This window comes from Chinchilla lanigera, unplaced genomic scaffold (genome assembly GCF_000276665.1).
Source record: "Chinchilla lanigera isolate Chin_1 unplaced genomic scaffold, ChiLan1.0 scaffold00011, whole genome shotgun sequence".
NCBI lineage: Eukaryota > Metazoa > Chordata > Mammalia > Rodentia > Chinchillidae > Chinchilla > Chinchilla lanigera.
Window position 1 is genome coordinate 10,256,381 of NW_004955412.1, and position 26,702 is coordinate 10,283,082.

At 41.0% G+C, this 26,702-nt stretch overlaps 1 protein-coding gene across 1 annotated transcript in view; it reads left to right on the top strand.

The window, feature by feature from the left end:
- The first annotated feature begins 9,691 nt into the window (after positions 1-9,691).
- Positions 9,692-26,702, top strand: part of Cul5 (cullin 5) — a 70,085-nt gene continuing 53,074 nt past the window's right edge. The window contains exons 1-3 of the mRNA XM_013510972.1: positions 9,692-9,790; positions 13,300-13,389; positions 24,140-24,249. Of these exons, the coding sequence (XP_013366426.1) occupies positions 9,692-9,790; positions 13,300-13,389; positions 24,140-24,249 (299 nt within the window). The remainder of the gene's footprint in view (positions 9,791-13,299; positions 13,390-24,139; positions 24,250-26,702) is intronic.

The following is a 26,702-nucleotide window of genomic DNA, read 5'->3' on the forward strand; positions in this document are numbered from 1 at the left end:
GGGAGGCGGGCCGTCTGCGGCCGTGAGGGACGGATTCGGGGGCCGCGGCCCGGCCCCTCGCCCCGCCGCCCTTCTCCCCGAGAGCCCGCTGCTCCCGCCGCCGCCGCCTTCGGGGGGCGCAAAGTTCTCAGCGGAGGAGGCGACGATCAAAGTTAGGGTTCGCCCGGCCGGGGAGCGCCGGGCCCGCAGGGGCGGATTTTCCGTCACGATTTACAAAGTTCGGGGAATGAGGAAGGTGGAGAGTGTGCTCTGTGCTTGTGGAGATAGTAGGCATTTTTTGCCTGGCAAGACTGAAGCGGGGGTCGTGGTTACCCTCGGGAATGCGTAAGTACAGAGGGTGAATTACCTCTCCCTCAGACCCGTCCTTGTGTCTGCAGGCAGCGTGGCTGAGTGATAGAAAGTATATGAAAATATACTGCAATCTCACTCTCGTGCCGCCTTTTAGCAAAACACGTATGCGAGTTGCCTACTACTGTGTGTTATAAAGACCACATTTTACTAAGAGGAATGTATCATCGTTTTCAAGGGTGGCACACGCCTATAATCCCGGCACTCGTTCGGGAGGCTGAGGCAGGAGGATGGCCTGAAGTTCGAGGACAGTCTGCACTAGGTAGTGAGCGCCTGTCTCCCAAAAAAGGCGGGGAGCAGGCCTAGAACTAGATTCCATGAATTTTCACGCTTGAAACACTTCTGGCACTTAATTAGTGTGCAGTAAAAGATTAAAACTCCTGTGCCAGCCTGGCGTGGTGGTGCACTCCTCTAATCCCAGGCTGAGGCAGGAGGATCATCGTGAGTTCGAGGCCAGCCTGGGCTACAAAGTGAGCTCAAGGCCAGCCTCAACTGCGTAGGGAGACCGTGTGTCAAAAAGACAGAAAACAACAACAAAAAACTGTCCCAGGGTCGTGCCCCACCCCTCCTCCTGGGGATTGGACTGTCACACCGAGAGCTGCAGTCTCAATCCTGTATGTATTTGTTTGGTTTACTTTTTGAGATAGGATCTCTCTATGTATCATAGTTCGGGCCAGCCTATTTCCATTATGGTATGTAGCCCAGGCTGGCCTCCCTCTCCTGCCTCAGCCTCACAAGTGCTATCCCCAGTTCCACACACAAAATTGAGGAGCCAAGTGTGAGAGCACACTTGCGGGGCCAGCACTTGGGGGGCTGATTCAGAAGGATCTCTGAGTTCAGGGCCAGCCTGTGGTTACATTGTGAGTTCAGGGCCGATTTGGGATTAGCACATAGTGATACACTGTCTCAAAAATATATGTATTGTAATAGTTGGTTTCCTGGTTCTTGGTGAAATTTTCACTTGATTACTTGAGTATAAGGCAAGGTGTTCTCCAATATTGTCTGAAAAGAGCAAGCCATTATTTTCACACAGAGCCTCATTATTTTCACACAGAGCCTTTTGGAGGGGATACAAGCCTAAACCTACTTTCTTTAATGTCCTGGTAGTTACATTATAGAAACTATGGTCAACACCTACAATGTAAACCAATAGAATTAAAAAAAAAACTACCTAAATGTATAGAAAAAGGGCTTATAAAAAAATTAGGATTAAAAAGGTACTATAACTTTAAGTTAAAGTAAGATGATAATACAATGGAAAAATTAGTAACTTAGGCTAGTGTAAAGTTGAAGACAAATACCAAAAATACATTGGGAAATTTTTAATAAAATTGTAGTATTTAATGTTGACTTTAGGGAAAAGCAGATTTTTGAAATGAATATTATACAGTGTGATTTTATCTTTAAAATATTAATTATTGAATTAATTGGGTTTTTTGAGACAAGATGTCGCTATGTAATTGAGGCTGGCCTTGAACTCACTATGCAGTCCACGTGTTACCCGGTAGCCTGCTTCTAAAAGTGACTCACTAACTCAAAGTTACCAGGTTCAGGGGTGCTCACATCTCCCTCTGGAGTTGGATTCTAGGTTCTTCGCATCCTGAACAGAGAATTCAACAAAACAAGCGAAAAGCAATAGCCAAGATTATTCAAGAAAGTAAAAGTGAAGAGTGGGGGAGCAACTGGCTCTGCAGGTATAGCTTGAGCCAAGTGAAAGAGGAAAAGCAAAGATAAAAGAACACTCTGGAGAAACAGGGCCGGCTGTCATGAGGCAAAGCCATGCTAGGAAGCTCCCCATGCCCTGCTTCTCCTTTTATGCTGTTCAGATCTCAAGGAAACCCATGCGAACTTCTAAGAGCAGATCCTGAGAGGTGGTGCTCGGATCCCAAGCCCCATGCTGGTGTCAGGTCCAGGTCATCATATTGATCACCTGCTCGAGTTCGTGTGAGAAGTGCACATGCACGGGTTTGGGAACTGTTCTGTGCACATGTTCCAGGATCTTTGTAATGAGCATGTCCCATATACTTACCCAGCCAGCTTTGCCACACCCTAATCTTCTATCTCATTTCTCCCTGAGGGCCACAAATCCCTGTAATTCTTTGTGGGGCGCTTTGAGAGTAGAAGTCTCTATCTTATAGCTTCTTCAAGCTGGAAGGGTCTGTAGACCCTACCTTCTGGGGATTATGTGCTCTCCAACTAGTGTGGTTCAGTGGCTAGGTTGAAGAAAGAAAAACTTGCCAGAAAACAACAAGAAAAGACCATTGACCTTCACCATTGGTCCAGATATGAGGAACAGGTCAGATTTCCATGCTTCTGTAGTGGCGCCGGAGTCTAGCTTTTTGAAGAGAAATCTCAATTCTTCCAGAGGCCCACAGGAGTGCTTGCTTCAGCAGTATGTATACCAGAGGCTCACAGGAGCAGCCTTTTCATGTTGTGTGATCTCAGTCTCTTGATAGTAACTTGTCTGTGAGAGGCTGGAAGTCTTTATATCCCTCTCTTGATTGGATACGGCTTTTGGTTAGAAATTGGCTGGGGTCTTTGAGTCTTATAAATAGTGGCAGAGCAGTATTTGCCCTACCAGGTATTCCATTATGCCATGCAGCAGAGTCCACTTGTTGGCTAATTTGGTGCAGGAGACCTAGGTGTAGTCCCTACAAGTAAAATCCATTTTGCTTCAGCTGGAATTTGAGAACTGCCCCAGTTTTTCCAGTAAATCTCTTCCTAGCAAGGAAGAGGGCACTGTGGGACAATGAGAAACTCATGGCTGACCATTTGGCCTTCAGGGTGCCACGTTGGAGGAGGAGTAAAGCATCTCCTCCTAGGGGTGTGCTCAGCCCCAGCCGTGGCTGTGGACCTGAGGGGCGCTTCCCAGAGAAGGAGGACCGGACAGAATGAGCCGCCCTGTGTCAGTAAGGAGGTGAACTGCTCGCTCGTGACGTCTGAGTGTACCCAGACTCCTTGGAGGAGACAGCATATCTGTGACACTGCAGGTTCCCTGGGCCTCTTCAGTCGTCAGAGAAGGAAATGAGGGTTCTGGCTGGCCTCGCCCGTCTCTGGGAGTGGGGACAGTCAGACCTCCAGTGCCAGGAGGCTGGCACATGAGCTGCCTCACGTGTGGAGCAGGCCCAGGTGGAGGCTTGGTGCAGTCTTGTGCCCAGTGTTCAGTGGTCCTGCGCTTGAAACAGACCCTTTGCCTGGCTGGCTGGCTTTTTCCTCAGGTGACTGGAGTGGGTTTACGGCATTACCAATTGCAGTAACTATAATCTTTCTCTGTCTCTCCCCTGGATCCGAATTGTTGAACATAGAAGAGGCTGTGTCCAGCAGCTGGGCCATAGTGCCATCGTGTCTGTGGTCCCGTCTGAAGTTGTTGTAGATTATGCCTGATATCTGGGGCTGACTGACAGATGAAATCTTGTCCCGTGAGTGTCTCTCCCTCCCTGGAAGATGAATGTGTACATTTACATCTCTTTGTCTCCCTGGTAAGAGCAGCCAGCCTATCAGACATCATTTCTAGTCCATTCTGAGTATTGCAGTTCCAGTTTGGTTCTGTTGAAGGGGGAATGACCTCCACAAGGTGTTTTCCTTCCCCTTTAAAAGCACACTATTCATTTGCATAGGTTCTAGCCTCTTGTACATCTGCATATCTCAGAGACCCTCGTCTCCCTGAGAGCTAGTGGAGATTGCAGGACAGGGCTGTCCTGAGTTTTTGAGCCTTTCCTGCGATAAAGAGTCACAGAAGCCTGAACATAAAGAAAGAATTGCATTCCACCGTATATGTTTTAAGCAGAAACACTGTAACTAGAGAATAGTCTCATAATTGAAAGTGTCATCCCATACCCATCTCTCAGCACCTCCTAGTTCCTGTTGGACCCAAACCATGTTGCAGTAGTAGATAAGGTGTACTTGTTTTAGATTGTGAGGATCAGACCTTTCCCACCCATCAAGAATTCGGTCTAATGGCAGTGTTGGTGAAATCCTGTGTGGTTGTGAGAGCCAATAGATTTCCCATCTGCTTGTCTTGGCCTATAGAGGGAAGCCTGCACTCTTTAAGGAGGTGTGTGACACAGGAGCAGGAGATGAATGGGTTTTACAAAGCGTCCCTCATGAAGCCCTAGCACAGACTAGACACACTTCTCTGTCCCAGTAATGCTCTCATCATTAAGCACAGAAGAGAGCCCCTCCTCCCCGCCCCCATGAAAGGATTTTGGTAGCCATATTTGGGTTCATTAACTTGTTGGCCTTAACTGTCCTTTAACTCCATGAAGAAGGGGCACTTCCCCAAGCAAAATTCCCTTAGCCATCTAATTGAACCCCTTGATGGTTCACCTTGCATTTGTTCTGAGTCCGTTGATAGCTCTACTTAACCAGAGATCATGTGAGAAAACATCTCTTACATTTACTCAGTAACTTTAATTAGGTTTTTAATATTAAACAGTGTTCTTCTCAGGCACCAGGCATAGGTCTTTAACTTAATGTGGATTTAAACAAGGAAGCATAAAAGTCAGGGAAGCACAAAAGCCTCAGGCAGGCTGTTGGACCGTAGAATGCGGTGTTGCTGGTGCTTGCTTCTGGCCAAAGCCTTGGGCATTTTGTTTTTGTCTTTGTTTTCTTTTTGAGATAAGGTCTCAATGTATAGTTCAGGCTGGCCTTGAATTCACTATGTAGCCAAGGCTGGCCTCAGATTTGCAGCAATCCTGCCTCAGCCTCGCAAGTACAAGGATCACAGGTGTGTGTGCCACCATGCCTAGTACCTTGGGCATTTAAAAATGGACAAAAGCCACTATGCCAGTTAAAAGAATTCATAGAGGTTCCTCGCTTTTCTTCTTCAAAATTAGAGGCTTAGCTCTTAAGGCCAGTTAGTTAAAAAGAAAAGGATGGAGACAGTTGACATAAGCCCGTGTCTAGGCACGTGATCCCATGCAGGCTGTCAACCTGCTTATTGGGACCACCCACAGCCAGGCACACAGGCACTGCCCCAAGCATTGTTCCGGTTGGTGATAATCCTAGCATATCACCATTAATCCCTACATCACGTAAACCCAGAAAGGAGCACTGAGGATGGGGTACCTTTAATCCTAGCATTACACCAAGACACAGACCAAGAAAAAAAACCAGTAAGCAGAGACCAGGTTAATTTAAAAAAATGATAGTAAACAAATGCAACACAAACCAAGAAAAAGCCATTTACAAACTAGGATATGAGGAGGCCAGGCTAATTTAGCAAAGTACACACTAAAAGGCAAACAACAAGGCATACCTGCAGAGTGAACAGTAGTGGCTAGACAGAAAAACAAACGCCTACATTCCCTTCCCCCATTCTCTCGGTGGCTAGGAAAGCAGCAGACAGCTCCCTGTACACCTTGAGAACAACTAGTCCCCTGCATTCCCAGCCTAAGGGATAGAGTGTGGGAGAGGAGAGAAACCTTGCAGAGAGAAACAAAAATTTTGCCCAGTTTGGAACTTACCTTTGGTATCTGAGCTCTTTTTAACCAGGCTGGCTATGGCAAAACTATTACTGGGAGCCAGGCATGGTGGTGCACACCTGTAATCCCAGAGTATGGGAGGCTGAGAGAGAAGGATCGCCGTGAGTTTGAGGCCAGCGTGAACTGCATAGCAAGACCCTGTTTCAAAACAAAATAACTAAAAGAAAAAAAGTACTAATCATAAATTAGGAATACTGAAGTTTGTCTTCTGGATAAAATGTAGTGAAGATCTGTTAGGGTAGATTTATAACATAATTTGTAGGATTAGGCTGTTGGTATCTTGAGTAGAGACAGGGCTAGCTGGGGAGTGGCTTTGTTAAATGCCTTTGACATTGTACAGTTAGCTTTTACTAGAGTATATTTGACAAAATTATTCCAGTGTTCAAAATGGAGAATGGTTTGAACGAGAATACTGTTAGAATTTTACTAGTTAACTGTACCTGAAAAATGATGAATAATAAACCATAATCAATCCTAGAGGAAAGCCTTTAGTGTCCTGCTGAAAGTATAGATACTTTCTTTGTTTATCAGTAACTTAGAACTTGTGGATATCAGAGTGTTTAGAGAAATAGCTAATATTCTTTGAAAGATAAGATTTATTTTGATGTAAAGCTGGATGGGGTGGGTCATACCCAAAATCCCAGCTCTAGAGGCTGAGGCAGGAGGATTGCTCTAAATTCAAGGCTCACGTAGGCTACATAAGTGAGTTTAAGGCCAGCCTGAATTATATAGTTACATATAAAACAAAATTATATATAGAACTAGACTTTCTTGATGTGAAACTTGTATATCAGAAACCAATGCAGTTTAAAATTTTTTTTTTAAAAATTGGAATTTGCTGTAATTGTATTCTATTTAAAGCAAGTTGACTATTGCTGGAGCTTGGAAATTGTTTAGGTACCTACAGATTTGTGTAGTGTATTTTGACATACATAGTTTTTAGCTGTTTAGGGGTTTATATCTCCAAAAGCCTTTACATATTGCTACTTTTATTTTTTCTTGTAGAGTATGTCTAGAACATTGGTAGTATTCTGATACTACAATTTCATCGTTTATTGCAGATTACATCTAACTAATAAATCTGCTTGTTCCTTTTGCAGTTACAATCTAGGCCCTTAATGCTCATTTTCTTCATTTCCAGTTTATTATCCTACATTGGACAGCAATTGTTCAGAAATTGTTTTGCCAAGACTTATCCTCCTAATTTGTAGTATATCGCCCAGCTGTTTGAAGTGCTTCTAATTCTCTTGGTATCATAAGTTTGCCTTACATTATCCTCTTTTCCAAACCACCTCCTAAATTGCCTTTTTCTCCCCGTTCCACGGTCCTCGTTTTCCCCCAGGACTTAGCGACATGTCCCCTTTTTGTTTTTTTCACTTTCCTTTTCACTTCATGCTATAAAAAAAGTTCATGTATCTTTTTATATAAACTTTACCTGTACTCTGCTCCTGTCTCCAACTTGTGTCCTTTATTTCACGTTGTTCACTGTCACAGTTCTTGGAAAAGCAGCCCCCCCTTGCTGCCTTGTAATTCTTCACCTTTTTCCTTACGTTACCCCACCCCATTATGTTGAAGCTGTCAAGTTTTAGGAGTCATAATAATCATCTGATTGCCACATAAGATTCTTCTTTGATAACATTCATCCTTGTTTCTGGTGTTATTGCACACGTCCTCTGCTTTATCTTTTTTTTTTTTTTTTTGACTGTGGTTTGGGCTGTCCTTAAACTCAATATGTAGGCCAGGCCACCCTCTGGTGACCCTCCTGCCTTAGTCTTCCGAGTGCTGGAATTCCAGGCGTGAGCCACTGTGTGGGGCTTCTCTTGATTTTTGTGACATTATTTTCTCCTTGGTCTGTTGTCTCTCAGGTCTCTTGAGGTTTTCAATGACCTCCCTCGCTTTCTCTCATTATAATTATTTCTTAGGATTTAATCTTCAACACTTTTCTATCTTTGTACATTATTTTCTGGGACAGCCTAAACTCCAATGATTTTACTATTTTTATCTCTTACTGCTGATCTGAGCTCTAGACCAAAGCACAGTTCTGACCATATCAGTGTCCTGCTTAGATACCAGTGATAGTTCACATTCTTTGAGATCGGTCCAGCTGGGTCATCTCCCTGAGGAGCTCTCTGTGTCTCACATTCTCACATGCGCCTACCTGGCTGCTGCTTTGGTGGCTCACTAGTGTGCTGAAGGTCTCTTGGCTGATAGCTAAACCAGTCTCTCCTAACCAAATCTAGAGAGAGAAAGGGGAGGAAAGTGGTGTGCAGCCAAGCTCCAAGAGAGTCCAAACTAAACTGAAATGTGAAACGAAACTTTTCTCGATGGAAACTTTTATCCTTTGGGAGGAAAGAGAACTGCACTACAAAGCAGTGATTCAAAGTGTCTGTGGAATCTATTCATTAAAATAATTTTATTAGACACCTGTTACAAGGCACCGTGAAGAATACAAAGACATATAAAGATATATAAAAATATTCATCCTCTTTGGGAATTTGCTATATACTGAAGAAGATTAAGTAGTACTAATGGTTTACTTAAAAGGTATAATTTTCAGATATGTTTCCAACTGCCTTCTGGTCCCTCACAGACTGAAGAAATAATTCCTTGTGGGATGATCAAGGAAAATTCTGTGCAGAAAGCGTTGGAGCTAAATTTTGAAGCCTGGGTTCTCTTTTTCTAGGGTGAGTAGGAGAAGATTTGGTAGGGATGTAGATTGATGAGTTAAGCTGCATTATGAGCAGGACTGCATACAGTGTTGTATCTTGTGTGGATGGGACTCCTTGAAATTGTTGCAGCATAGTAATTCAGAATATAGGGAAAGGACTTTAACGTAAGTAGATTTGAAATACAGTTGTACAAATAATGGGGAACGTTTTTGGCCCTTATTCATATATTATTTCTCTTTTGTATATATTCAAAATCTGATTAGTGGGATAGCTGTGGATGAGGGACATTTGTGTTAATAATATCATGTTCATTGAAACTGTAATGAGTCATTAAATATATGGAAAGCAAATGTACTCCTTGAGCAAGAATTTAACATTTGTAAATTCTAAAACAAAGATAAATTCTAATTAGATAGGGTTGAAATAGGCAAACTCCTGCCCTTATTTAACTTGCATTTTTGTGGAATAGAGAAACAGTACACATGTAAGCAGATAAATATACAGCATAAGTCAGATGATGATAAATACTTTGAAAAAAGTAAGGAAGTGAAGGAATGACATTGTTGTTTTTCTTTTTTTGATACTGAGAATCGAACTCAGGACCTTGCGCTTGCCAGGCAGTCACTGTGCCGCTAAGCTGTGTCCCTAGCCTGACATTGTTATTTTTGGTTAGATGGTCAGGGAAGAGCTTTGAGGGGGTGCTGTCCTTTGAGGAAGGACTTCTTTCATTTCTTTTTTTTTTGTTTTTGAGACAGGGTTGCACCATGTAACTCAGGCTAGCCTTGAACTCATTGTGTAGCCCAGGCTGACCTGGAACTCACAGCAGTCCTCCTGCCTCAGCCTCCAGAGTGCAGGGGTTACAGGTGTGTGTCACCATGTTTGGCTAAGGTAAATTCTTCGTGGTTTTTTTTTTTTTTTGGTTTTTCTCTGGTACGGGAACCGAACTCACGACCTAGCGCTTGCCAGGCAGGCGCTTTGCCGCTGAGCTAAATCCCCAGCCCTGGCTGAGGTAAATTCTTAAAGTGATTATGCAATGAAGAGCCCTGTGAAAACAGCAGCAGAGAAAAAAATCCAGTCCAGTTTATCAAGAAATTAGAGAGCCGGGCGTGGGGGCACACCATGCCTGGCTTGAGATACTACCTTTCTCCAGCAAGGGAACAAGTCCTAAGCATTCTTAGGGGTGAGATACACATGGAAGAGGGAACAGCCACTGCGACCCACTGGGTCAGGGATGTGCTTCACAAGGAGTATGGACGTGATACCAAGATATCAGTGTTCGCAAGAAATGTGGTTAGTAACTGGATAATTCTTCTTAATGTGACGGGTTAAACATAAATGAGAGTCCCATTAAGATCCCAACTTGTCAGATTTTCACAGGTTTGATAGGAATTGCCATTTTGAGATGGACCTCTAAGAATATGAGCCTTAGGCTGCTTTCCCTCACTCGTTCCCTGTCCAGAGACATGGTTGCATATGATACTCACAGCCTACGGAGGGAAAGATGTTTGAATAAGAAAACATATAGGAATAGGAAGAGTGGACTACATTATCTGTGTGATAAATGTAAATGGGAGAGTCTCCTATGACCTGTAAAAATGTTTACTCATCTCCCTTTATCTGGAGCTGATGGATATTAATTAAAGGTATTAAAGGGCAGTGACATTTTAGTCTCTCTTTTTTTTTTTTATGGAGACAGGTTCTTGCTGTATAGCTCAGACTGGCCTTGAGCTCACTTTGAACCCCAGGCTGGTCTTGAACTAGCAACAGTCCTCCTGCCTCACCCTCCTGAGTGCTGGATTCTAGGCATGCACCACCATGCCCAGCACTATTTTAGTTAGAACAGAAAATAACTTTTTTTTTCCACAAATGCTGCTTTTAACTATGTTCTATTGCATTTTCTTTCTCTGCCAGATAATATTTCAGCCACAGCTTTTTTTTTTTTTTTTTTTTTTTTTTAGTCCTGTTGGGCTTGTGGTGTAGCTCAGCTATAGAGTACTTGCCTAGCATGCATGAGGTTCTTAGTTTGATTCCCCAGCATGGCAGGAAAAAAAGTTAAATGGAACATTAAAAAAGGAACGTCCTACTTAGTCTAACTTTAAATTTCAGTCTCATAGCCATATCAAAACATTTCTTCTCCCAGCTCAAAACCTTGGCTCTGTATGTGTAGAGAGAAATGGAGGAAGGACAGTTTTCTTAGATTGTTTGGGAATCCCTCTCTGAGCTGACATTGGAACTGAAACCTGGGCAGTCTGTACTCTGAGGCAAAAGCCTGGAGGTACACTGGTGAGGGGCACCTGTCAAAGGCTAGCATGGTCGAACATGGTGCAGATTGCCACTATTCAACTACTGTAGTTTTGTGGTTCTTTTGGTTAATGAGGATTGGCAAATATGGTTTTAAAGTCACATAACCAAAAGTACTAGTGTGAGAAGGCACAGATTCAAGTAATAGTTGCCTCATAATTTACATGAAAGATCTGAAATATGCAAATTGTATTTCTTTTGTGAAGTTATGAGAGTTGAGGGTAGATTACTGTCACTTGAGATACTAGGCCTTAATAGTTTGAGTACTTTTTAAGGTTCTTTTTCTCTCTCATTCTCACATCTAATTATAACCAAGTTAGTTATGTTATTGCAGAAGAACTAGAAATAGTAGTAATTATAGTTGGAGGACTAATATACTAATAATAGCCACTGCTTTCACAGTATTTATTTACGCCAGCCACTTTTCTGAACGTTTTACATACATTACTGAATTCTTCCAACAGCCCTTTCAAACTCATAACTTTATTAAATCCATTTTTATATAGATGTAGCTAAAACACAGAGAGTCTAAATATCCTGTTCAAGGTCACACAGCTGGCAAATGACTAAGTCATCACTCTAGACTTAAGAAGTCTACCTTATGAACATTTTATATATATGTACACTTTTCTTTTTGTCTCGTTGCCTTAGAGTTTCATCATTCATTGGCCATATCAATTTATTTCCGTACCTTCCTGTTCAGCTCCTTTTAAGTTTTTCATTCAGTGAATTTATACATGACTTTTCTGTAAGGTAAGTATATTCAGGTCAGTAGCTGTAGGCTATCCCCCCATTCAAAGAATACTTTGTTAAATACATTAAAACTTGTTACTGTTGTTTATTCTGCTTAGATTGACTGCTTTCCTACTTCCTGGCACATAAAACATTTTCCAGGATCATCTCTTACCCCAACCTTGGAATTAGGGTTGTTCTCTAAGGAGTTTTTTTTTTTGCGGGGGTGGAGTCTGGTATTACCAAATCAAGATGTGGATATTGGTATGTTCCTTGCTACTGGGATGTTGATCCTTCCAGGCCCTCTCAGTGAACTGAGGTAGGGACACACATCTATGCTTTTGGTTTGTTTTGCGATGGGATCCTGCTGTGTAGTTCAGGCTGGCCTGGAACTTACTGTATAGCCTGGATATTGACCTTGAATTTACGGCAGTTCTCCAGTCTCAGTCTCCTGAGTGCTGGGACTACAGGTATGTGCCACCATGCCCAGCCCACATTGCTCCCTATTTTTGTATGTCATCAAAAATGATGAATTTACCCCAATCATTTTAGTTCTAGTCCAACACAAGGTTTATTTTGTGTTCTTCCTTTTCCATATATACAATATATAGTTCCTTTTCTTTTTTTTGCAGACAGGGTCTTGCTGCATAGTTCATAGTCCATAGTCCAGGCCAGGCTTGAACTTGCTGTGTAGCACAGGCTACTTCGTTTGTTTTTTGAGACAGGGTCTCAGTATGTAATGTAGGCTAGCTTTGAATTCATTCTGTAGCCCACGCTGGCCTTAAACTTGCAGCAGTCCTCTTACCTCCGCCACCTGAGTGCTGGGGTTACAGGCATATGCCACCATGCTCAGCTCCAGGCTGGTCTCGAACTCAGGATCCTCATGCCTCAGATTTCTAAATCCTGGGATCACAGGTTATACTATCATACTCGGCTCATAATATCTTTTTTTGGCGGGGGGGGAAACCTTGCATTTTGGTCTGAATTATTGAGAAAGGAGACATGGAAGATGGAAGAGGGAGTGGAAGAAGAGAAGCTATTATATACAGCATTCTTTATATAGGCATGCAATTAACTGTAAGTTCCTTAAGCTTACAGTTATTTCACAATAGAAAAATATATTTACCAATGAAATAAGCCCCCAGAAACTCATGATTTAAACAAACAACATTAGCATGGCAGTTTTTAAGGTAAATTTTAAATGAAATATGGCTTATATTTAGAAATGTGTGCAAATCATAAGGGTAGGGTTATGTATGTGGTTTTTGTTTTTGTTTTGTATTGGGGATTGTTGAAACCAGGGCCTTGTGTGTGCTAGGTAAGTGCTCTTGCATTGAATTATATATCCCCAGCCCTTTTTAAACTTTGCAGCGCAGTGTGGTGGCACGTGCCTATAATCCCAGCACTTGGGAGCCTGAGGTAGAAGGGTCACTACAAGTTTAAGGCCAGCCTGGAGTACATAGGGAAACCCTATCTCAAAAAACAAATAAAAAAAAATTTACTTTGACACAGGATGTTAAGTTGCCCGGGCTGGCCTCAAATTTGCGATCCTCCTACCTCAGTTTCCTGAGTGCTGGGATTACAGCCATGTATCACATGCCCAGCTTTTATCAGTTCTACTATTGATGAGCACTTGAATCATTTCCAGGTTTTTAAGATACTGTGATTTTGTAATAATGCCTTGGTTAGAAATATGTATGCAGTCCAGTTGGAAGTATATCTGTTAACAACCTTTGACTTCAAACTGTATTCTTTTTGTCTCTTAGGAAAAGACCAAGCAGAAATTGAGCAGTGAAGGAAACTTTTATTTGGCCAAGACTAAAAGTGGGAAAATAAAAGCAGTGAGAGATAAACCTGCAAGTCAACTTTTTAATTTTTAAAGTAAAATGTAACAATGTTTAATGAGCAAACTTGCCTTAGCAAATATGAAACTGCCACAAAGACAAATCAACTTCTTGACCCAGTGGGGTTTGGGAAGTTAGAGAGGTGCAGTGGTGGGGAACTTTGGCATGCCTTCCTCCCTGGGCTGTTATCACTGAAAGCGCTAAGAGGTTTGCCATCACTGGAGGGTGAAAAAAGTGAGGAGGAGGGATATTCTTAATAAAGAGGACCAGTACATGTGTCCTTCCTGGGAATAGACAAAGGTTTACCAGCAACTGGAGTGATACCTTTCTGCTTCTTCTATGTTTTTTTCTGGTTGTCATTCTGGCAGTTGTCAAGTGTCATGGCCCTGAAAGGAGGGTGTCATTGAGCATGTAGGTGGCATTGTAATGAAGTTGGAGGTTGTCTGATGGGTACGGTAGTAGGCAGCCACCTGAGATGAGCCAGTTTTGGCCAGCTTACCTGAGTGGGACCTCTGTACTACAGGCATCCTGTCCTCAAAGATAAACAAGATTAGGAAGGAGTAGAGATTGAAGATTAACATTCTAGGGGTAAAATTGAATCATATGGTATGCATGTATTTAGCTATCATAGATAATGCTAAATAGTTTGCTAAAATGGCCATACCAGTATACACTTAAGCAGCAGGATGAGAGGTTGATATAGTCTCTGACACTTGATATTACCATTCTTTTCTATTTTGGCCTTTTTGGTGGTGCATAGTAATATTTCATTGTAGTTTTAAAGTGTATTTCCCTGAAAATTAATGGTGATGGGTACTTTTTAACATGTTTATTAACCATTTAAATATTATCTTTGTGAAATGTCTGTTTAAGCCTTTTGGTAGTCGTTGAGTTGTCTTGCTTTTTCTTTTTTTTTAGGAAGCTTTAACATATTCTGGATAAAAGACTTTTTTGGATATATGTATACATTAGAAATATTTTCTTATACTCTATAAGATGCTTTTGTATTCTCTTAATGGTGTCTTTTAATGAACTAAAGTTCTTAATTTTAATATAGTCTAATTTATCAGGCTTTTTCTTCATGGTTAGTGCTTGATTACAGGGTCATACAAATTAATTCTGACTCTACTCGTACTAATAACTTCTTGGATTTTTCAAAACAAAAACAAATTATTTTTATAGTTTTATCACTAGAGAGGGTCCAAGAAGGTCTTCCAAAGGGAGATGGAGACCTCAGCTCGCCTCCCAGAGTACGTTCACCTCTTACCCTAGAAATGGCATTTCAGGACCCATCAGTGTGAGGCATAGGCAGGTTTATTAAACAGAGCTATGAAGTAAGAGAGAATAGGAAAGGGGTGTAAGTTTGAGGAACTAAAGGGGAAAGAAGCTAAAGGAGTCTGGTGAAGAGGATCAGATCACCCTTCACAAAAGAATGAGACTAGCTTTATGGATTAGCTGAGATAGGCCAGGGCTCACTTTATCATTATGTCAGTTCTGGGTTTGCAGCATGGCTCAGGGAGAAGCCCTTACTCCTCAAGGGGGCGGTTTCATCTGTGAGATGACTATTTCTGTTTCTGGCAGTCTCAGTCTTGTGGAGACGGCTGGGATCTTTGGTGACAGTGGTTTTAGGGCACTGGCTAGAAACTTCAGAGTGCTCATTGGTAACTGAATGTTCCTATAAATCTCAACATGGTGTCTTCAGTTTTGAAGAAGGATGAGATAAGTTTTGTAAATTTAGGGCTAACAAACCTTGTTTTGCCAACTTTTAGACAGTACTCCCTAAATGATTTACATGCTAAAATGCAGAAATGCACATGGCTCTGACCCAGGGTTTTAAGGTAATGCAGGTCAAGCTTTGTGCTGCTTGGATTACCTAATGGGCATCTGTAGGCCCAAATGAAAAGTCACTATTTTCTAGCAAAAACTTTTTTCTTTTTTCTTTTTGAGACAGGGTTTCACTATGTAGTTCAGGCTGACTTTCAACTCACTTTGTAGCCCTGGCTGGCCTTGAACTTGTATGATCCTCCTGCCTGAGCCTCCTGAGTGCTGGGATTACAGGTGTGCACCACCATGCCCAGCCAAGAAAAAACTCTTAAAAGTCCCTGACTGCCTCAGAGGAAAGCACAAGTCATACTTTTACTGAGTAACAGGCTAAGGGCTCAGGAGTTTATTTATCCTTTGTCCCTATGGTCGCCTCTGACTGTGTCAGTCTGATTTTTAGGACTTCATCTCGGAATGCTTCAAGAGTCAATAGACAACAATTTAAGAAACACTGTACTGGAATGTTAGTTCTTTGAAGACCTTCATTTATGTGCCCTGATACACAGTACACACTTAGGTTCATTGGATGACCAGAAAACACACGATTTGGTAATTATTCTGTTTTGTTTTTGTTTCTTGAGACTGTCTGTCTCACTTTGTAGTTCAGGCTGCCCAGATTGACCTCAGACTTACAGTCCTCCTGACTCCTTCTACTCCCAAAATAATTCTAAATTTTTTCATTAGTACTTTTTCTTATACTTAAAATAAGTTATTTAGATTTCCAAAAATACAAGCATTGTCAGAATTTGTTTAAAAATTTTTTTCTTTAGGAAAGGAGCCTGAAAATACAGGGAATATAATATGAGAGTTTTCATTGGAATGAAAAGAAATGCTTAGTGTTTTTGAAAATAGTGTCCTCCCTCTCTTCCCACACCTTGTTTAAAAAGGTATAATTCTTTTATGTGGTGATGTTTTCATGTTACAGTTTTTAGGTACTGTAATTTCATAACTATAGAGTTTTGCATTTTTCAGCCTGAGGAAATTAAGCCAAGCGCTGGAGCTGGCCCGCAGGTTAGCAGTCTCTCCCTTCCTCATCAGGAAAGAACCAGGGAATATTTAAGAATGTGTCTTGACAGCTAAACTCTTTGGATTTGAAACCCAGCTCTGCTTGCCACTTCTTGCCTATAATTTTATGCAAATAATCTTAGTTTTAGGTTACAGTGTACAGTTTTTCATCTCTAAAGCAGGAATAATACCACCTGACAGTTGTAAAGATTAAATGAATGAATACTTATAAAGTATTTAGAATATATAGTACAGTACCTGAGACAATAGCAGTTGATATTATAAAGTGATGAAAAGGGAGACATAACGGTGGACTTTTTGCTAAATTCCCATTCAGTAGTCTTAGTTTCAAGGATCCTATTATTGCTTGCTTGCTTTCTCATTCCCTTTTTTTAGAGGGAGTGTCTTTTTGAGATAAAGTCTCGAGTTCACTTTGTAGCCCAGACTGGTCTTCAACTTGCAATGATCCTCCTGCCTCAGCCTCCCAAGTGCCAGGATTACGGGCGTGCACCACCACACCTGGCTGTTCTCATTCCTTTTAGTGCTTTTATTTCAGCCCGTTCATTATTAGAGTCTTCAAGTCATTGATTTTACCACTTCATTCTTTAATATGTTAGAGCTATACATTTATAGCCTTAATCAAATTAGAAAACATTTTTGCCTTTTTTCCCCTTCAAATATCCCTCCCCTCAACCCCCTCCAAGATTCTAGTTTTACCTGTGTTAGATTATTTGACATTTTCACAGGTCCCTTATATTCATTTTATCTTTGAGGTATATTTGGTTGTTGGTTGATTTGGGGATGGGTTCTCCTTATGTAGTCCAGGCTGGCCTTGAACTCATTATGTAGCCCAGGCTGGCCTCAAACTTGCAGAGATCCTCGTGGCTCAGCCTCCTGAGTGCTGCTCATTTTAAAATATTTTGTGTCTATATTTTCCTCCCTCACTCCTGCATGGAGGAACAAACCCATGGGTACTCTACGACTAGCTACATTCCCAGCCTTTTCTTTTTTTGAAATAGGATCTTGCTGATTTGCCCAGGCTGGCCTGAAACTTGCAGTCCTCCTGACTCCCTCTACCTTTTTTGTTTTTTTGTTTTATTTTTGAGCCAGGGTCTCATATATAGACCAGGCTGGCTTCAAACTCAGGGTAATCCTCCCAAATGCTGGGATTCTAGATGTGTACTACCACGTCTGGCTCCCCTACCATTTTAGTACATGGAGCTTGTTTAAGATGTGCTGGAAATTAACTCAGGGAGTGCTGAACTATATCACTACCCTTTTTTATTTCTTATTTTGAGGCAGGGTTTGCAGGTTGACCTGGAACTTGTGGTCCTCCTGCCTCAGATTCCCAAGTAGCTGGATTATAGGCATGTGCCACAACTCCCTGCTGAGTATATTTATTTGTCGTTGCTGACTTAACTTCTTTGTCTACAAAATCCATTACTTATTTCATTTTGGGGTCATTTTCTTTTGAATTTTTTTATTTTTCTTTTTCTTATATTTTCCTGCATTATGTTTTTGATAATTGTTTTGCTTTTGTTTCTTGAGACAGGGGCTGTCTTTGAACTTACTGTGTAGTCCAGGCTGGCCTCAAAATCAAAGCAATCCTCCTGGCTCAGCCTCCCAACTGCTGAGATTATAGGCCCACACCACCATGCTTGGCTTATCTTTTATTTTGTTCAAGGATGTGTTTTTTAAATTTCCTTGAAATATTTTTGGATTTGGTAAAATCCAATTCTAGTAACTTAGAATCAGTTTGATTTTTAAAGTTTTGTTAGGGTGGGTCCAGAATGATATTTAAGGTAGGGCTATTTTGGGCTTCTGTTTTAGTCAGCTTTCTATCATTTTAACAGAAGTCATTAACTTAGAAAGGGTTGATTCTGGCTCGCAGCTTTGGAGGTTGCAGGCCTTGATCAGGGGACTACTGCTCTGGGCCTCTGATGAGGGCAGTGCCTGGTGATCAGAGCAGGACATTGTAAAACCACTTACCCTCCAGACCCAGGAAGCAAGGGAGAGGAGGCAGCTGAAGGGTGTGGGGTCCCACAGTCCCTTTCAGGGACTGCCCGGGGACCTAAGGACTCCCACAGGCACTACTACCTTAAGGCCCACATCACCTTCCAGCGGTGCCACCCTGAGGAGCAGGCCTTTACCACATGGACCTTTGATGGACAGTTAGCATCTTAACTGTGCAGCCCTGCTAGAGATTCAGCACTACTGAGGACTTTAGTCAATGTCTGACATTTTAGGGGTGTTTCCATTCTGGTTGTTGGGAACACAATTAATTCTAGTTCTATGGGCCTATTGGTGATTATTCTGCCTCCTTTCAAAATGGTTTTTCCCCAGTGTCAAATAGTTTTCTCACATACATGTATGGGTCAGTACTCAGCCAAAGGTTTGAGAAGTTCTTTGTGCATATAACCAGAGTTCCCTTTTTGTACAGCTTCTTCCCCTAGTGTTCTGCGCTGCAAATTCTAGTTACCTTGGCCTTTCCAAGCTCTGTCTTTTAAATATGTGAAGCCACCAGACTCTGGTTTTCCCCTTTTGTGCAAAGATCTGGACGCTCTGTCCAAGCGGTACGTCTGGGCATTTACAGGCCCGTCTCTTTAGTTTTTCTTTCCTCAGGAAGCACTGTTCTGCTTGCCTTTTGGCTTTCTAGTTTAGGCAGGAAGGGAAACCTGTTTGCTCTTACTCTGTCATCATTGGAAGTAAGTCTGTCTGTCATTGTCTCTATGTCCCTTTTCATCCCCTTACCGAGCATGAATTCTCTTTTCAGTCAGAATCACTCCCTTCAGTGTATTTTTTCTTTCAATACATTTTTCCACTCCTTTACCCCTTTCTTGCTAACATTTACAACCCTGGTTAAATCTATCTTTTGTAATTTGGGCTAGCACCTGTGCAGCTGAATGTTTTTGGAAACACATATATAACTGTGGTGCTTTTCCCTTAATTTCATGACCACAAACTGTAAGCAAGCCCAATCATATTGCATGTCCATAATCATTTTTTCTTCCTTTTTCCTAGATATATATTTCACATCTTTTCTTTCAAAATTACAGCATCTCCTTCCCTACCTTACTATTTCCTGCTGCCATTGCTACCATTTCAGTTCAAGTTACTGTCATCTCCCATCTTGCCTCCCATTTCTACGTCCAGCTTTGATCCTTACCCATTGTGGTATATTCTTAACATAGTAAAAAGAGTTCTTTTGTTTGTTTTGTTTGAACCAAGAGCCTTCACACTGAGCTATATTCCTAGCCCATTTTTTAAAATTTTTGAGACAAGGTCTCACTAAGTTGCTGAGTTGCTCAAGTTACGGTCCAATTTGATTTGTTTGGGGTTTTTTGGTACTGGGAATCAAACTTATGACCTTGCACTTGCTAGGCAGGTACTATGCCTCTGAGCTATATCCCTGGGCTGCAGTCCAATTTGGGATCCTTCTCCTTCAGCCTCCCAGATTGCTGGGATCACAAGTGTGTGCCACCACACCTGGCCTGTTCAGTCTCTTAATAGCTATCCATCTCAGAATAGAAGCTAAAGTCTTTATAATGGCCTTCAGTGCACTACAAGATCTAGCCCAGTAATTCCAATAGGGTGAGTTACTTCTTGACCTTTTCTGGTCTCTACACTTATTAAACATGTTCCTACCTTGTGATCTTTGCCGTGGCTGCTTTCTCTGCCTAGAATATTGTTTCTCAGATATTACCCCATCAGCATTTCTCCACTAGCCTCTCCATGGCTCATTTGTTGTTCGAGAAGAGTGCCTATGAGAGAATTAGTTGTACTGTAAGGAGTGTAAAATAGACAGGCAGGGGTATGGCAAATGCTAAAGTCGCCTTGGTGGAAAAGAGCCAGCCTATGACGTAACCCTAGACTTACTAGCAATTGGTCACATACTTGCTACTCTGTATAATAGTGAAGGACTTCATGCAGAAGAAAGTTGGTGTCGTGTTAATAGAGAAGTAGTCAACTTCGGGTAGTGTGGACATTCATAACTTGGGGTTCATAATTTGAAGATTCTCTTCCTTATTAATATTGCATTTTCCTTTGGAGAGAAGTGGTTCAGTGTTCTTTTGCTCAGTTATGATTTATTGAAAAACTTTACATTTTAATAAAAAATAGGTCAGAGAACTGCTTGGGAATTATTTTTGGAATCTATTTTAAAAGTTTAGTAGAAAACTTTCAATTATTAAATTCCTTCTTTACTTGAGTATTAGGAGAAAATGTTTGTATGTGTGTTTCACCAGATAAGAGAACAAAACTATTTTCTTTTACCTGGCCTTATCAGGGGATTTCAAGCCCAACCAGTGTTTATCTCAAGTTGGCTACCTCTGCTGTATCATTTTGATGTGGGGATGAGTGTTTGTGCTGGTTTGCACTCAGAATATATCCCAGGCTGGCCTCAAACTCAAGGTGATCCTCCTGCATCAGCTTCCCAAATGCTGGTATTATAGACATACCTGGCTCTGATTTTTAATTGCAGGATTTACACTGTTTAATTTTATAAAGTACCAAAAGTACTAATGAAAATAGACTTAGCTGAAATTAGAAAATATTCTCTTATTAGAGAGTATTTTTCTTGCCATAGTCAAGAATTTTTAACAGAAGTTCTTTCTATAGTTCTTTCATGTTTATTTGTGCCCTTTTTTTTTTTTTTTTTTTTTTTTCATGATTTAGTTTTTTGGTTTTTCTCCGGTACCGGGAACCGAACTCACGACCTTGCGCATGCCAGGCAGGCGCTTTTGCCGCTGTGCTAAATCCCCAGCCCCTATTTGTGCCCTTTTTATTAAGAAGGAAGAGTAAATAAAGAAATGAGAGTTACAGGAAAATAATAGTACATAAAGTAATATGAAGCTAGGCATAAAATTAGTACAAAAGCATAAACCACAGGAATTTGAATAATCTGGGTGAAGTTCTCATTAGCTGATGCTTTGAGGAGAACAAAGCTACCTACACAATCTAGTTGCTGAGGGAAAGAAGCACAGCTAATCCTGACCCTGAATTTTTGAGTGGCTGTTTTCCATGGGTCCTCATGTTAACTCTGTGATTGATGCAGGGATTTAGAGCAAGGCAGTGTAACAACACTTAGGATGAACTACGAGCATGCAAGAAGCATCACTTTTGACTTTTTTTTTTTTGGTACTGGGAATGAATCAAGTGGGTCATGCTTTCCAGACGGCAGTTTACTGCTGAGTGAGCTACATCCCAGTCCTTACTTTCACTCTTGTATAGTGCTGACTATTAGTAGTTCTTAACCTTTTTGGGTCATAGGCCCTTGGATGAATGAACGAATGAGTAGGTGAATTTATGTATGTATGTATGTATGTATGTATGTATGTGGTACTGGGGATTGAACCCAGTGCTTCACCACTGAACTACATCCCCAGCCCTTCTCATTTTTTATTTTGAGACAAGATTTGACCAAGTTTCCCAGGCTGGCTTCAAACTTGTGACCCTCCTACCTCAGCCTTCCAAGTAGCTAGGGATTACTAATGTATGCCAACACACCCAACCCCTCAAACTTTTTTATGTATGTAGTTTTATCATGAGTTTGATATTGATAAACATACTCATTTTGAACTCAAAGAGATTATAACCCATAGGTCTGTGGTAGGTTTTAGAAATCTATTTGTGTAATCACTATCCCAGATGATTTTGATGTAGGTTGTTATGCCGTATCTTTTTTTTTTTTTTTTTTTTTTTTTTTTAACTTCTTGAGGTTTTCGCTATGCAGTTCAGGCTGACCTTGAACTCAGTTTGTAGGCTAGTCTGGCCTTGAACTCACAACAGTCCTACTGCCTTAGCCTCTTAAGTGCTGGGATTATAGGCATGTGCCACCATGCATGGCCTTCATGCCATATTTTGAGAAAGTGTTTCAGGGTTATGATTTCAGGGGGTTTTCAGATTCCATGCAGTCAGCACATGAACAGATTAGTCTGTGATGAGTGCTGGGGGCTGTATCTCAATGACAGAGTGCTTGCTTAGCATGTGCAAGGGCCCTGGTTCAGTCTTCAAAACCAAAACAAATTCTGGTATATTAGAAGATAAAAGACTTCTGTTGAACTTCATTGGTCAAAAGTAAGTCCTGTAGCCACATTTAAGTTGGAAAGGAATAGTATTATTTAGTAACACATAGAAAGTCTTTTTCCTTTTCTTTTTGGGAATATAATTAGTTGGTGATTTTTGTTTGTTTGTTGTGATGTTGAACCACTTCACATTCTTGGGGTAGGCTGTGTGTGAGTTTGAGGAACCACTATTTTGATACATCACTTGTTTGATTTGCTAATTGTTTAGCTCTTTGCATTTATGTTCTGTGGTAAGATTGTCCTAGAATTTCCATTTATTTTGCTGTTCTCTAATTTTGTGGCAAGGTTTTGTTAGCATTATGAAATGAGATGAGTATCTTTCCAATTTTTTCCCCTCAGTTTTCAAACTTTATATAGATTTCCATTGCACAGGTATCCTGCATCCATGGTTCTACATGAAGATTCAACCAGTTATAGATTGAAAATGTTTTAAAATGTACAGATTTTTAAATGTATACAGGCTTTTGTCATTTCCTAAACAACATCGTATAACAACTATTTGCATAGCATTTATGTTGTGTATTAGGTATGATAAGTCATGTAGAGATAATTTGAAGTATATGTAGGAAATAGGCAAACACTCATTTTATATAAATGATTTCAGCATCCATAGATTTGTGTATCCCTGGAGGATCCTGTAGCCAGTCCCTCGTGGGTACCAAGAGACAACTGTACATATTATGAGAAGATTAGGACAACTACAAAATTAGAGGATCTACTCTCCCCATAATTACCACCCTCACTTATGATACCAATTAGGAAGGCTCAATGAATTTACGGAAGGCTGTAATCGTGGTTGCTATGTGTTACAGGGAAAGGATTCAGATTAATATCAGCCAAAGGAAGAGAAGCATCGGGCAAAGTCTAGGAGAGTTCCAGACATGGTTTCTGTCGTCCTCTCCTTGTGTAGTCAGCACATGTTTATCTTCTGGCGTAATGTGTGACAGTATATATAAGTAATAACCAACAGGGAGGCTCATCGCCTTTAATTGTTCAGAGTTGTTATGGAACTTCTTCACATTGCTCACATGGGTAATTTCAGTCTCCATGTTGACTAATATCATGACTCAAATTTCTCATTGTAAGACCATATAGGCCTAGCCAGTCCCCTGTCTAAGTCATGTTAGTATATCCAGTATGATTCAAGGTCCCCAGGCAAACAGAGAAACACTTAAATGACATAATATTTCAGGTGCCCAGATTATCTGCCAAAAGCCAGAGAAAAGACCAAACATTCTGTTCTCTTTGGCCAAGGCCAAATTCTTCACCAAAGTTTTTTTTGAGACACGGTCTAAATATGTAGTCTAGACTTGCCTTGAGCTGGTGATCCTCCTGCGTCAGCCTCCCAAGTGCTGGGATTATAGGCATGAGCCACCATGCTCTTTTTAAACCCCAACCTCACCTCCCTACTCCCAGTCGTGAGGATCAAACTTAGGGCCTCAGGCCTGGGCACATGCTCTACCACTGAGCTACAGTTCTAGCTCCAATTTTTCTGTGATTCCTTGATCGAGATTAAGCCTGTAGGGTTTCAATGATGGAAAAATTCTTTTTAAATGTGAGTCCTGCAGCCAGGCATGGTGGTACGCAGCTATAATCCCAGCACTCTGGGAGGCTGAAGAAGGAGGATCACAGGTTCAAGCCCAGCCTCTGCAATTTAGTGATTTAGTGAGACCCTGTCTCAGAATTTTAAAAGGCTAGGGATATAGCTTAGTGAGAAAGCCCTGGGTTCAGTACCCAGTGTATATGTACGTACATACACACATGCAGGAATCCCTGCATTCTCTTAAAAAAAATTATAGGGCATTTTTGATTTTACTGCATTTAAATTAAACTACTCTTTTTTTTTTTTAAAGAATAAAGGTTCTCTTCAGTTTGAAGACAAGTGGGATTTTATGCGTCCAATTGTTTTGAAGCTTTTACGCCAGGAATCTGTTACAAAACAACAGTGGTTTGATCTATTTTCGTAAGTACTCCATTAATTCTGTTTGCTAACATAACTAAATTTTGATAATGTCTTTCTGTGCCTTTATGGAGTATACAGATGGTCTGTTTACCTCTTTAAAATTAATAGTTGTAAAGGAAATTAAAAAATTAATAGTTGTTTTGAGGTTTTACAAGACCTCCCAGGTTTAGGTTTTCTTGATGGGCTCAAAGGACTGAATACACACACACACACACACGCACACACAGCTATTATTTATTATAGTGAAAGGATACAGGCCAAAATACACACACACACACACACACACACACACACACACACGTACACACACGTACGCACAGCTATTATTTATTATAGTGAAAGGATACAGGCCAAAATCCGCAAAGGAACTGGGCATAGTGGCGCACACCTACAGGCCCAGTACTCAGGAGACTGAGGTAGGAGGATTGCTGTGAGTTTGAGGCCAGCCTGAACTACATAGTGAGACCTTGTCTTGAAAGGAATAAATAAACAAGCAAAACAAAATCAGCAAAAGGAAATAGTACATGGGATAAGGTGAGAAGAGGGGGACAGTCAAGGAGTTGTCCTCCAGGGTGGTCACACTGGACACTGTTTCCTCAACAAGAAGATTGGTAAGCTGTGATATGCTGACTACCGGGGAAGGTTGACAGACTCAGTGTCCACAGTTTGTATGGGAGCTGATCACAGTGTCTGTGCCTGGCATGCACCAGAATTGTAGATTCTCAGAAAGAGAGCAGAGGTTGGTGTGAACTGTATTATTTATATAAACAGTTTAGGTACACGAGTACTATTACTGTTTCAGGAAAGTTTTATAAAGTGACCTGAGGCATCAATTCAGGTAAAGAACCAGTAAGTTGAAGCAGACATGCATGCTGCTCAGGGTGCATACACAGAGGAATGTAATCTTGGATGTCATATAGGATATCCCTAGAAACAGAGTTTTATGTTGTTAGGGTACCCTAAACAAGACATGTGTTAGTCACTTAGTACCTGTTAATAAGGCCCCTGGTTGGATTCCCACTATGGAGCCTTTTACTCTAAGGTTCTCAGGCCAGTCCAAAATTCAGTTCAGGCCTTGGTTTCAGATGGACTTAACTGAGGGCGCTTAGTTCTCGGCACTTTGTGTACCCGTCATACCAATTCACATTCCCCACTAGGATGAACATCTGGAGTTACTCTACATGGATAGTACAGAAGCTGGGCTGTCCCCTGCTGCCTTACAGTTAGTCTGATAGGTGTGAGTGTATGCTTGGCAGTAGGTTTGAGTTAAAAAGACTCGCAGAAGCTTGGGAAGACAACATTGGACATTTTCTTTTAGGAAGAGGGGCAAGCTTATTGCAATAGTTCTGAGAAGCAAAAATCCTTAATATCCTTTTGCTTCTCTTTGCCTCCCCTGGTGCTGGGTTTTGTTTTTTCTCTTACACAATCAGTGTTTCCTGTTCAGTAGTAAAAGTTTTCAGTCACCCTCTCTCCACATCATACAGGCCTTTAAGAGGGATAAAAGCATTTTTTTAATAGGAAACATTTTTAGTACTTAACTAGAAAGACATGTTCAGAAATTGAACAGGATGAAATTTTCCAAAATGAGTTTATTTCTCACCTCTTTTTTTCCAGATTAATATTTTACTACATGGCCTAGGGAAAAAAAAAAATCAGCTCCTTTCTGGGGACTGCTGTATTTAACAACCACATTGCTTTACTAAGGTGGGTTTATCAGAATAGTTTAGAGGAAGGTGAGAGAAATGGAGTGATTATTAATCCATTGTTGCAAACTGCAGCAATCTAGAAAGCTCAACACAAATCTGTAGCCGTGAGACATTTTGAGAATGTCAGGAGTCCAGTTGATAAGGATTAGTGAAAAGATTTTGTGATGTATCCTTTCCTGACTTAATATTATTCTTTGTATCAAATATATAGAGCCAGTTTGTACTTTGACTTTAGATGGTCTCATCAAAGGCTAAGCCTTTTCTAAGGGCATCTGTAACTATAGAGATAGTTCAGCCAGCATCCATGATGTTCATAGTTTATGAATCCATAGAACGGTCTTGTCTTACCATCTTTAAGGCAGAGTCCTATTTATTGAGCAGAGTCCTATTTATTATATGCCTGCTTTCTGATCACAGCTTGTGATAAGGTTGTAATAGCCCGTCATCAGAACCAGATTTCAACTTAGTGCCTGACCAGGCAATTAAAAATCTGTGAATTCAGGGTTCCAGAAAAGCCTTCAGCTTTCCTTTGACACAACAAAGCTAAGATGTTACAGGTCTCACAGTCGTGTTCTAAGTCCAGATGACAAGCAAGAGTGTCTTTAAGTCCTTTTTATTTTGTCCAGTTGTAGTGTCCACATTGATCCACTAAAAAGTGCACATCACTCTGGAAAACCTGATTTCACAAGAGTTGAGTTACTCTTTTTTTTTTTTTTTTTTGTACTGAGAATTGAACTCAGGACCTTG